The 13,628-nt window shown below is 39.0% G+C and overlaps 1 protein-coding gene across 1 annotated transcript in view; it reads right to left on the bottom strand.

Moving 5' to 3' along the window:
- The window catches only part of PEX7 (peroxisomal biogenesis factor 7), a 78,856-nt gene that overhangs the window by 60,296 nt on the left and 4,932 nt on the right, over positions 1 to 13,628 (bottom strand). Inside the window, exons 4-5 of the mRNA XM_005899100.3 lie at positions 4,069 to 4,146; positions 3,574 to 3,682 (exon numbers count right to left, since the gene is read on the bottom strand). Coding sequence (XP_005899162.1) covers positions 3,574 to 3,682; positions 4,069 to 4,146 — 187 coding nt within the window. The remainder of the gene's footprint in view (positions 1 to 3,573; positions 3,683 to 4,068; positions 4,147 to 13,628) is intronic.

The following is a 13,628-nucleotide window of genomic DNA, read 5'->3' as shown; positions in this document are numbered from 1 at the left end:
TGAGATGATTTTATGCAAATATTATAGTATGTTTCATAGCAAACTCTTGTCTATAAGCAAGAAAACAAAGAGAATTAATGGATAAAAGACTATAATATAACTCAAACTATAACTGACAAAACTCAGGAAAAAAACTAAGTTCTCAATCTTAGGAAACCACTTCTTTGAATTCAACACTGAAACCATTCTGTAGAGTTTTTAAAAGACAAGTATATTTCTATTAAAAATAAACACAAAATTTCCATTGAATCAACAGAAATAAGCTACTCATTAGACATCTTAAACAGAGCAACATCGCAGACTAGTACAGTGTTTCCCAAATCAGGCTCATCACTAGACTCGGCTAGGGTGATTAAAACATACACCTCTCAGAGGCATCTGATTCAGTAGGACTAAGATGAAGGCTAGAATTCTGTTGTTTTTTAAGCTTCCTCTTCCTTGGTGGCTCAGGGGTAAAGAATCTACCTGCCAGTGCAGGAGACGTGGGTTTGATCCCTGGGTCAGGAAGACCCCCTGGAGAAGGAAATAGCAATCCACTCCAGTATTCTTGTCAGGAAAACCCCATGGACAGGGGAGTCTGGTGGGCTACAGTCCATGGAGTCGCAAAAAAGCCAAACTCGACTTGGCGACTAAACAACAGCAACAGACTTCGATGGTGGGCCAGGTTTCAGGATCACTGGATAGGTATGTTATTATACAAGCAGACATTTCAGATTCTACCCAGAGCAAGTTACCTGAAACTCGGTTCCCAGAGTTTTAGTTCCCAGGTAAGCACTGACTCTCAATCCTTATAGCACATAATACATGCAAAGATCATTCAAATCTTCCTCCAACATGCCATATACTCTCCACATTCATCCCTTTACTTCCCACTTCTCATTTCCTCATCTACTTGTTCATAAGGTAGCAGCTGAAACACTATTTCCTTAGGGAAGTTGCTCTGACCAGCCAATTTTGACAAGCTCAAGCTCAAAGAACCCTTTGTTGTGTTCCCACGGATCCTGAACATACACGGTAATGACAGGAGGCGCCACTCAGAGAGCCCTTATGCTGTGCCAGGCACGGTTCTAAGCCTTCAAGTTTGTATTTGAATTAATCCACTTAATCCTCATCAAAACTCCTCAACACAGGTTATTATTATCACTCTTACTTTTAAAATGAGGAATGAAGAGACAGAGGTTAAGTAGCATGACTGAAGCCATGTAAGGGCAGTGAAAGGAGAATCTGATCACAGGAAGTCCAGCTCCATAGTCCATGTCCCTAACCACTGTGTTGTGACCTCTTTCTCAAAGAACTTCACGCTCCTCATCATTGCTGTCCCTAGGTTTTTTTTCTTAGCAGCTCTTTTTCCCACTGGACTACATGCTCAGTGTATCTTCAGTGCCCAGACAACAGCAGACATTCACTAACGATCTGAATGATTCACCAACAATATCCCTTTCGACAATCAAAATTAACCTTAAATATGTTTTTAAAAATTTGATAATATGGTTATTTCCATAGCTTATATAATAGTAATCAAAAAACTGTAGTGTTTGCTTGTGTAAGGCACTCAGCTATGTTGAAGAAGACACATGCCCTATAGGAAATATAGGAAAACAATTCAAGCAAAGAAAATATGCAAAGAAGGGCACTGCAAGTACACAACTTGGGAAGCAAATTTTCTTGTCTCTCTTGAAATGGCAAAGGCACAGTGAGAGTTTTAGAGCTTCCCCCAACTTTTACTATGCCACAACCCCTCCTTTTTTATTAATCAGCTCAAAGATTAGAAAATTTTAAATTCTAATAAACGCTTTAGTATAATGTTTTTTGAAAAGAAAACTAGCTGTCTAACTGAAAAGCAAGAGAAGTATGTTCTAGAAAACAAAAAACTTTAATATTTTGGAATGGGCATAGAGTTTTTATGGAGGAATACAAGAAAATGTCATTAACAGCAGTTCTATAGGAGAGGGGGGATGAGCACGCACTTTTTATTTGGCATGTCTCTGTGTTGTCTGAATTTCTTTACTATGTATATGCTCAAATAGAAATTTTCAGGGATACCATTTCTGTTTTCTCTTCATAAATTTACTTTTTGATAGTTATACAAGAAACAAGAAATAAAGAGTGCTGATATTATCTTGTCAATCACGATAAACATTTATGATTAATTAACACATGTTATACATTACTGTAACTGTTACTCAGACTTAGCAACCTTATTCTGATCAACAAACCAAAGGTAAAGCCATCTAAGCCAAAGCAGCTCAGTAACTAATAAAAGGAGCTAGACTGGTTTCCAACTTGGAAAGATTCATAACTGGTTATGACCTACCTTAGACAGATCATGAATTAATCGTTAATTAAATCATATTTGTTCATTAATAGTTGTGGTTGTCAAATTTACATTATGAAAAGTCATGGTGTGACAGATATTATGATATTACTAAGAATTAATATTCCATTCTAAACCACATGAATATAACTCTGACTTCCAATGTACTATTTCCCCACTGGGAATGACTCTACCTTCTAACCAGGGACAGAAAGGAAAATTGTTCTTGCTGTCTCAGGCCTCTTCTCCCCCTCACCCTCTGGGAGGACCTTGCCACTGAACTTGTTCATGTAAAGCCAGGACCACAGAAGTATGACAGGCTAGGCTGGTGGGAAAAAAGGTAAAAGAAAGAAAGCACAAGCGCTGTGAGGGCCGGGCGCATGCGCTGTGAGGGCAGGGCTGCAGGGTGTGAGAGAAAGGCACACAGCCAGGCGAGAGGTGCTCTGGAGCAGCCAGGGGCGAGTGAAGATGCGGACCAGTATTTCCATGACCATTTGGCAGGTGGCCCATGTTGTTTTAAATGGACTGCAGACAAGCTGTGCGATGTTTCTCTACAAATTATGTATGTTATATTGTTCAGATTATACATGATTTATGAATCAGCCTAAAAGAACCAAATTTGTAAACCCTCATGCAAACAGTACAAAGTCTAATTTTTAAATGTCTGTAAAAGGACTTCTCTCCATTAAAAAATATAGAGATATATAAATGTATGTATCTCCTTAATCTTAGAATTGAAGACATACATTAAAAGCAAACAGGAAAAATGATCATACTAAATACAGTCTTGCTATGGCTTAGTGGCAATGAATTAAAGAGAATATTCCTAAAAGAGGGGTAAATATCAAGCAAAGGAGGTTAACTATGTGCGAGACATTTTGTATTTCCTTATTTCATCCTGTGAACAACTCCACAAGTCAGACATTCTTAGCCCCATTTTACTGATGAGAAAAGTCATCACATCACCCTGAGGTCCCACAATCGACCACTGAAGAGAGTTTCCAAATTCAATCAAGTTCGATGTCAGAGTCCTCACTTTGTTCCTTACCTCTCATCTCACCAAAAAAGTACATGTTAAGGGAAAAGGTTAGAAGCAGGTTGGCTAATTCTTGTCTAGAGACTAAGAAAGAATGAAATAGTCTCAAGAGTTCAAGTAGGAATGCTTACTTCTCCAAACCTAAGGTACACAGCGCCACCTTCTGGGGAAAGTGAGGTCACCATTCATCACAAACAAGGTTTTTGGTAAATGTATTATTTACCTGAGGATGAAGCAAAGCAGCCAGGAATGTGGGGAGACCAGATGGTGCTATAAATGACACTTTCATGGCCTCTAAAAGTGCACAGAGACTTTCCAACAGTTGGATCCCACTACAAATAAAGGAACAGATTAATTACTTAACAGAAGTAAATTAAAATGTATGCATTATATATACTATATATGATACATCATATATATATATTAATATGTATATACACATACAATATACACAAATGTCTCAAGGATTTATGTAAAGTGTATTTTTATATAAAGCAATATAGTATTTAAGAGGCCAAAATAATCAATGCTGAGCTAATTATTTATAGCTCAAAGATTAGAAAATTTTAAATTCTAATAAACGCTTTAGTATAATGTTTTTTGAAAAGAAAATTAGCTAACTGACAAGCAAGAGAAGTATGTTCTAGAAAATAAAAAACTCGAGTGGACACTCTGAGGAAGGGACTATCTGGTTTTACATACAGTAATACTGACATACCAGTTTGACAGTTTGATCCCATGAGCCAGACACCACAAGCTGTTCACCTCTGGTTTGGCTCCAATCAACACTGTACACCTAAAACATTTAAAAGTGTCATTTATAAAGCGAAAGAGCTGGGGCGGGGGAGACACATGTATACCTATGGCCGATTCGTGCTGATGTGTGGCAGAAACCATCACAGTGCTGTAACTATCCTCCAATTAAAATAAATAAATTTTAAAAAGGAAAGAGCATCAAGTTCAACATTACATCTTATCTGTTTATAACAGAATAGTCACTCAGAACAACTAATTCACTTGGTTAAAACATCAAAGCTCTACAAATCTCCACATGGTGTCAGAGAAAGGTCATCGTGTCCATGTCCCTAGACTTACCCCTAACAGATAAGACTCTACTCTACAGAGTTGAGAATCCTACAGAGTATTTCTAAGACCTTTTCCACTAAAACAAATTATACATATGCTTAAACCTCCCAATAAATCACTGTCTGCAGCACCCTGAAGAAACATCAGAGAAGATTAGGAAGTTAGTCATCTAAAAACACTTGCCAGGCCAAAGTTTATCAGAAAGTATTAAAATTCAATTAATATCCCTGTTTTAGTCTTTCTTGATAAAAGCATAGAGGAACGAGGTTTTCCTTTCAGATCTCTTGGTAAACAGCTTCAGTTATCTAATGCTGCTCTCAGTAAACCACTTCAAGTGAATTATTTGAAAATGTATGGAAACTGTTTTAATCCTGTTATCAGATACAAGAGGTCATATACAGATCACTACTGGAAGCTAAGTTCAACTAAATTATGTGCATAATTAAACTTCACAAAAGCAGTCCTGCCCCAGACCCAATAATATGCCATTAAGTGTGAACAGCCAGCAGGTTTATCTTGAATCTAAAAACTCTACCATATTTATGTAGGAAGTATGACTGTCTGGGGTTTGTGGCAGCTAAAGTATGGGTTCCCTGTTCTCTGCTGCCTAATGCTATGCCTAGCCATATTGGAACCTGAGTTTAAAACCAAAAAAATTAGTAACACTGATTCTGCCTTTACTTAAAACTTTGATATTTTGCTCATTGTAGATTTACATTAAATTTGATTTCAAAAATACTGCATTAAGAGATTGTTCAGGGCTTCCCAGGTGGCGCTAGTGGTAAAGAACACACCTGCCCATCCAGGAAATGAGTCTGACACACGACTGAAGCGACTTAGCATGAACACAAGAGATTATTTATCTTGACTACTGAGCTTTTTGTGTACAGTCACTCAGTCCTGTCGGACTCTTTGCAACCCTGTGGACTGTAGCCTGCCAGGTTCCTCTGTCCATGGCATTTTCCAGGCAAAAATACTGGAGTGGGTTGCCATTTCCTCCTCTAGGGGATCTTTCTGACCAGGGATCAAACCCATGTCTGTTGTGTCTCCCGCATTGGCAGGTGAGTTCTTTAGCACTAATGCCACCTGGGAAGTTTTTTGGGGTGGCTCAGACAGTAAAGTGTCTGCCTACAATGCAGGAGACCTAGGTTCAACCCCTGGGTCGGGAAGATCTCCTGGAGAAGGAAATGGCAACCCAATCCAGTATTCTTGCCTGGAAAATCCCATGGACGGAGGAGCCTGGTAGGCTACATTCCATGGGGTTGCAAAGAGTTGGACACGACTGAGCAACTTCACTTTCACTTTACTTAAATTATATACCCAAGGTAAGCACTTCACCACTCTAGTTCTGGCCCAGCTGCAGCCTGTATTCTTAAAAAAGAGAGAAGAGCAGTTAGAACACCAAAGAAATCACAACCCAGCAACAGAGTAGCTCATAAAGTACACAGTGGGGTCAGCAAAATCCAAAGAGGTGCTGCAGTCATCTGTCAGTTACGGATGGAAAAAGACAAGCTTGGAGGCAACCAGAGAAGATCTTGAGACCGAAAGAGTCTGTGCTCATTGCAATATAATGATTTAAAAAACCAAATTTATCTCTACAACCTGCATCATTGCTAAGTAATTATAAAGAGCTACTGCTAACATCATTAGCTCAGACTCCTCTGCCCCTACACATTTCCAATGTGACACAGGACTTGAAACCTTATGACTTCTCATTTTTAAAACTTTAAGAGCCTCCATGGGCTCAGAGAAAACCCAGCCCCAAAGATAACAAAAGACAGGAGGTATGAAAACTATGCTGCTGCCAGTGCTGCTGCCAGCTCTGCTTTGTGACACAGGACAAAGTGACAAACATCAAGGTCTAGGACAACAAGACCGAGCATAGAACACACGTGGTGAGGTTTAAAATGGGCTAAAAAAGAAGGAGACAAAGGTGACTCAATCAATAAATACTTTTTGTTTGCTTTACTGTGTTTAAAATACTGGGACATGGAAACGTAACAGTGTAAGCCAGGATACTATGTTTAAAACACAAAAACTGTAGACCATGAATACAAAAGCTGATGGGATGGAAAATTCAGCTTGATGCCCAGAAGGGAAGAATCTTAGCGAGGCCCTGAAGGCTGGCTAAAATGTCAATAGCAGAAGGCAGAGGTGAAAACAGTGACCAGGAACTCCCTCAAAGACATAAATGGGGACATAAAGCTCCCTAGGGATGGGAACTAGTGAACGCTGCAAGATAAGACCAAGGTTTTGTGCCTGGGGACTGTCAGCGATGGTGGCATTCACACCACTGAAGACTGGAGGAAGAGTGATAATGTGTAATTTTAGACATGGTGAGTTTGAGGTGACAGCCTGATAGTCAAGTGGAAATGTCTAGGAAGGACAGGGTTTGGGCATTAACCTCAAGTCCTGAAAAAAAATGTACAGCAAGAGAGATGTTTGGGAGACAGCCAAAAAGGAATGACTGGATTCCATTATCCCAACCTCAAGTCAAATCTATTCAATAAATGTTTACTATGAACAAGGGACAAAGAGTATAGTGTTAGGCAAGACAGATAAAGTACCAGCCTTCGTGGATCTTATACTTTAGCAAGGGAAGATGCGCTATAAGTATATAATTTCAGGTTGCGATTAAAAAAAACTATTCAGAAAAATAATGCAGAGTAAGAAGACTAGAAAATAATAACAAGGGTCGGGAGGGGGACAGGTCACTGCTCAGTAAAGTCCTAAGTGAAGATGTCTCTGAACAGAGACCTGAGTGCAGTAAGACAGAACCCTGCAGATTTGAGAGGAAAGGTTTCCAAAGCAAAGAGCAAGCCTGAAGAAGGAAACAAGCTTATCACACCTTAAGACCAGCAAGGTCAAACGGTTCAGAGCAACAAGACTCCAAAGGGCCATGAGTTTGTATGTAATTTCTCTGAAGAGGCTACAACCATCAACCATAAGCGACCACCTACATTACAGGATGCTTCTGACTACTCCCTCCTCCATTCTTGTTCACCTCCAATCCATTACCCATTTGCTGTTGGTCAGTTGGGAAGTGGGATTTGACTCTGTGACCCCATGGGCTGCAGCATGCCAGGCTTCTCTACCTCCACTATTTCCCAGTGTTTGCTCAAATCCATGTCCACTGAGTTGGTGATGCTATCTAATCGTCTCACACTCTGCTGCTCACTACATGGCTCCTACAGCCTCCCATCTTCACTCAACAACAGATTCACTCATGCTGTTGCTTTTCAGCCAAAGGTCAGAATCATGCAAAACTATGCATGAATTAGGAGTGCATGTATATGCATAAAACTAAAAGGAAACATAAAGAAGATATAAATAGAAAATTCAGGATAATGGTTGCTCTTGGGAAAAGAGGAGGATGAAGGACTGACTCAGAAAAAAAAGAAGCTACAGGAAGGACAGAAGCAGTAACCAGGGGCTCCAATGGTACAGGTAATGTTTTATTTCTTAACCTAAATGATGAATATGTAAGTGCTCACTATATATTTTTCCAACTCACATATATTTTATATGCACGAAATGTATCATAGGGAAATTTTTAAATCTGCAGTATTCTTCCACTGATCTTATCATAACAGCCAAAATGCTAACTGCTCCAGGCACACAGACTCAGCCCTTCCCTTGCAAGCGAACACTTTCTTTTGCCTTGAACCCTGTCCTCTGACATCTCCACCTGAATAGTTCATTCCAACTGTCTCCCCAGACTCAAGGATGTCCTCCCGGTCCCTTCCCCCAGGCCAGATCCTCCCCTCTCGCAGCATTCTGTACATTCACAGCATGTATTACATTCCAAATTAGATAACCCAGCAGCTTAAGCCTCTCTTTCCTAGAGAGGGAAAGGACCTTGCCTGACGTGTTCATCTTCCCTGTTAGGCCTCATACAGTTCCTTGCAGACAGAGAGTTAATCTAAGTTTCTGGACTGAATGAGGAACAGAGAAACAATCTGGATGGAAAGCGTATCTCACATCAGTCTATGGTTCTATCTTTTCCCCAGTCCCAATTCCCGGCTCCACTCCCATTCAAAGAGCGGACATGGCAAATGATTAAGTTAAATATAAAAGGAAGAGCGATATGCAGCTATACTTTAAAAACAGGGTCCTCTGAAGGCCTATTTTATGAGATTACTCTTGGTAGTGGTGAAGAAAATTAATTGGGAAATTGCAAAAAGGAAAAAAAAAAACACTGAACAATACTTTGTGGGGCTTTATGAAATCTGAATCTCATCAAAACCACAGTTTGAGGAGGACAGATTCTATTACTGAATCCAATTCCCATAGTGCTCAGTTTTAATCTACTGCACAGTATTGCCCTTTTTCAAGTTGGCCTATTTAATTAAAAATCATCAAATAAAAACTGTATCCAGAATGTTCATACTTATCTGTATCAATACAAAGGAAAGGGACACTGAATTTTAAATTACTGAGCGATTAGAAAGGGCTGCATTTTTTAAATATTGAACAAATTAAAAAGTATTTTCCATTATAGATATTTTAAAATGCACATAAGAGCAGAGAAACCAGCATAACAAATCCTCAGGTATCCAACACACACCTTCCTTAATTATCAACATTTTACCCATCCTATTTCATCTGTTCTGTTACCAACTGAACGACTGTTGGAGTATTTTAACATCAGACTATTTCATTCACAAATACTTCAGAAGTAAGAATGTTTTCACCTTTTACATGAGCACAAGGCCATTTTCACACCTTAGATTAACAACAGCTCCTTAACATCATCTAATACTTAGTCCATATTCCTATTTCCCTAACTGCATCAAAAACATCTTTTCTGGTTGGTTTACCAGGTGGCGCAGTTGGTAAAAAAAAAAAAAAAACCGCCTCCCGTGCAGGAGATGCAACAGATGTGGGTTCGATCCCTGGGTCAGGAAGATCCCCTGGAGGAGGAAACTGCAACCCACTCCAGTATTCTTGCCTAGAAAATTCCATGGAAGGAGGAGCCTGGTGGGTTACAGTCCATGGGGTTGCAAAAAGTCAGTCACAATGGAGCATGCACACTCGAATCTGAACGAGAATCCAAAGTTCATATTTTATACTCAGCTGTTATGTCTCTTAAATCTTTTCTAATCTAAGAAAATTCCCTCCCCACCTTCGTTTTCCTGCCGCCTTACCCCACCAATGACATTTATTTGTTGAAGAAACAAAATTATTGGTCCTACGGAATGTTCTACATTCTGAATTTGACTTGTTTCCTCATGGTAGTGTTCAACTTTTTCCTCTACCCTTCTTATTTTATTTAAATTGGAATTTAGATCTAGAGGCTTGATTCCATTCAGTTCAGTCTTTTTTTTAGCTTCCTATTGTATTAGGAAGATTCTATTACAAGAAATTTTGCACACCAACTATTTGATTACACCACAATGAAATTCATATAGGAAAAGCAGGATAAATGCCTTGATTCTTTATTTATCAATTCATGATCAAAGACTTTAAATAGATCAAATATCTCTTAATTAAAGTTTTTCAGCAAACTGATATGCCTCACTATTTGACAATGAAGACAAACTTTAACTATTTTTAAAAACTGTAAAAAGCACACTGAGAATCAGATGTCGAAGTATTAAACTGAATCTGTCATCTTTAAAGTCACTTTTAACTCACTCTCAACGGCACTATGCTATAAGCCATGAGGTCAGAAACAAAAGTCTCAATTCACTCTTTTTTCTCCTTCTTGCTGAATCTTTTAAAATATTCTCATTCTTCCATTCCAATTATATATTCAACAGCAGGCTAAGCTAAAGGCATTCTATGGGGCTCAAAAGACATAATGGCCTCTACAGTTAAACAATACAGAGAAAAAGCAATTCCTGCTTTGATGCTAAGTTTAGAAGCCATGCAAAGGGAAAATGTCCATGCTTTTCTTTCTTTTCATGTCACCTTCATTCCTTTAGGCCTAAAATACATCTAGGTCTTGGATGTCTCCTTTTTGCTTCAGTGACTATTCATCTATCAGAAAACTAATGGCTAAACTTAATTTATTCAACACTGTTTCCTGAATATTCAACGAATATTTAGTAGCTCCTCAAAACTGTTTGGTTTTAAATCAGTCCTTTTAAGTATTTCTGCATACTTGGTGTAAGAGACAAACTTTAAATAAATGCTGTATTTCTCTCTAATGAAAAATGCCAGATACTTGGTATTTTAATACTGAGCTTTTAGGACGATCACCAGAAATTCTCTTAATCTCATGGAGGACGACTTTTCTGAGGGCCTGACAGTCCTCCACTCATTATCCTGCTTGGTGTGGATTGACTTTTACTAACCATCATGACAAAGACAAGAAGTAATATTGCAGCATGCACTGATGGGTACCTTCCCAACCACCAATCTCCCTTTCTCCTTGCTCAATGAATCACAGCTCTGTCCTTTAGGGAAAGCTCTGTCCCTTCCTCGCTCATACCATGGGTGAACTTACTCAGGTGATAGCACATGAGTGGTGGCTTGTTTACCTCACAAGTGACAGAGTTGAGACTGGGCATATAGTGAGATGATACTAGGCTGGTGCAAAAGTAATTGAGCTTTTTGCACTGTCGAAATGTGCCATTTGACACTGAAATTGATTCTTAAGTAAATGTGGTTATGTTATACATCATTTAAATGCACATTTCTCACTTTATGTTGTTTTGCTAATGACTTGTTACTTGCTGTTCATATGTATTTTAGACCATGGAAATGATGTTAGACAAAAAGCAAAGTCAAGCAATTTTCTTATTCAAGTTCAAAATGGGTCATAAAGCAGCGGAGACAACTTGCAATATCAACAATGCATTTGGCCCAGGAACTGCTAACAAACAGACAGTGCAGTGGTAGTTCAGGAAGTTTTGCAAAGGAGACAAGAGCTTTGAAGATGAGGAACATAGTGGCCAGCCATCAGAAGCTGACGACCACCAATTGAGAGCCATCACTGAAGCTGATCCTCTTACAACTACACAAGAAGCTGCCAAAGAACTCAATGTCGACCATGGTCGTTCAGCATTTGAAGCAAATTGGAAAGGTGCAAAAACTCAGTAAGTGGGTGCCTCATGAGCTGACCACGAATCAAAAGAAACTGTCTTTTGAAGTATCACCTTCTCTTATTCTATGCAACAACAATAAACCATTTCTTGATCGGATTGTGATGTGCGACAAAAAGTGGATTCTATATGACAACGAGCCTTGACCAGCTCAGTGGTTGGACTGAGAAGCTCCAAAGCGCTTCCCAAAGCCAAACTTGCTGCTTGGTGGTCTGCTGTTGGTCTGATGCACTACAGATTTCTGAATTCCATTACATCTGAGAAGTATGCTCAGCAAATGGGTGAGACCTGCCAAAAACTGCAACACCTGCCTCTGGTGTTGGTCAACAGCAAGAGCCCAATTCTTCTCTATGACAACGCCCAACCGCACACCACACAACCAATGCTTCAAAAGTTGAACAAATTGGACTACGAAGTCTCACCTCACCCACCATATTCACCAGACCTCTGACTAACCGACTACCACTTCTTCAAGCATCCTAAAAACTTTTTGCAGGGATAACACTTCCACAGCCAGCAGGAGGCAGAAAATGTTTTCCAAGAGTTCACTACATCCCACCAAAGCACGGACTTTTATATTACAGGAATAAAGTTATTTCTCATGGCAAAAATGTGTTGATTGTAATGCTTATGTTGATAATAAAGTTTTTTGTTTTTTTTTTTTAGAGTCTAGTTATAATGATTTAAGACTCATGGCCCGAAACCACAATTACGTTTGCAGCAAGCTAATAACTGGAACCATAGAAGTGTAAGAATAAAGAAATCCACTGAGGAGAGCAGAGTGGAAAGGTGGGAGAAACCTGGGTATTTGATGATACTGTCAAGCCTAAATTAACCAAACCTGGACCCATGCCACCTCCATATGCCTGGTTATGTGAAATAATACACTCTGATTGTTGAATGCACTTTTACTCAGGTTTTCTCTTATTCTAATGGCCAAGGCATCTGATACAAACGTTTATAAAAAATTGCATTTGAAAAGAAAATTAAGAAGGACAACCTAGAATAAAAGTCTGAAAAAACAAGTAATAACATGTCTTCAAAAAATTAGTTATATAATTATAGAAAAAAACTTGTAAACTACTAGTTTAACAGTAACTCAAACAACAAAGATAAAGGTACTTTTTTCAAGTTAACTAAAAGTAACCCAGTACTACAACTTGGCTCAGGAAAATATTACAACCATTTTAAGCAATATTATTAGAACTACAGGCTTAAGATCATGGTGGCAAAGTCATAAAAAGCTCAACACTGATAATCATATTTCTGGAATAAATTAGGTTTACAACGTTAAAAGCAACATTGTAAAACAGGAGATTACCCAAAGGAGTTTACCAGGAGGGTGAAAGATAAAGAGACTGCATGACCTGAGGACAGGCCAAAGGAATTATTAATACAAATGCATAGTCTGGAAGACAGAAGACTTAGAGAGGGCATGATGACTACTTCCAAGGGTTCCCCTTGGAAGCGGGGACAGGACTTGGTTTCATCATGTCAGAGAAAGGCATTAGAAGCAATAGTGGGTTGATACTGAAGATAGATTTGGTTTTAAGAAAGCAACTAACCAACAGAGCAATCAAAAAGCCAAATAGGGTCTTCCCTGGTGGTTCAGTGGTTAAGAATACAATTTGCAACGAAGGCAAAACGGATCCCTGGTTGGGGAAGATCCCGCATGCCACAGAGCAACTAAGCCCGTCTGCCACAACTACTGAGCCCATGCACTGCAGCTACTGGAGTCCATGGCCTAGAGCCCATGCTCTGCAATAAGAGAAGTCATGGCAATGAGAAGCTTGCACATCGCAAAGAAGAGTACCCTGCCTGCTGCAACTAGAGAAAGCCTGTGTGCAGCCATCACAGCCAAAAAATAAACAAGTAAATCTTAAAAAACAAAGCCAAATAAGTTATCATATAAGAGAGTGAAATTCACTTTCACTGAGATGAAGTAAAGATGGAGTTGCAATCACAAAGAACATTCTAGAACAGTATTTTTCAGAATTGTAGCAGTACACACACATCACTGGTTGTACAAGACATGATTTTAACTGGTACCTACATTTAATCTTATTATGTATTTATTTTACCATACATTAAATAAATGTACATACTAAGCCATCAGTTCCATGGTTTCACAAATATATGCTGT

Source organism: Bos mutus, chromosome 9 (assembly GCF_027580195.1).
Source record: "Bos mutus isolate GX-2022 chromosome 9, NWIPB_WYAK_1.1, whole genome shotgun sequence".
In the NCBI taxonomy this organism is placed as follows: domain Eukaryota; kingdom Metazoa; phylum Chordata; class Mammalia; order Artiodactyla; family Bovidae; genus Bos; species Bos mutus.
The sequence above is the reverse complement of the archived record's forward strand: the minus strand, read 5'-3'. Positions and strand labels throughout refer to the sequence as shown.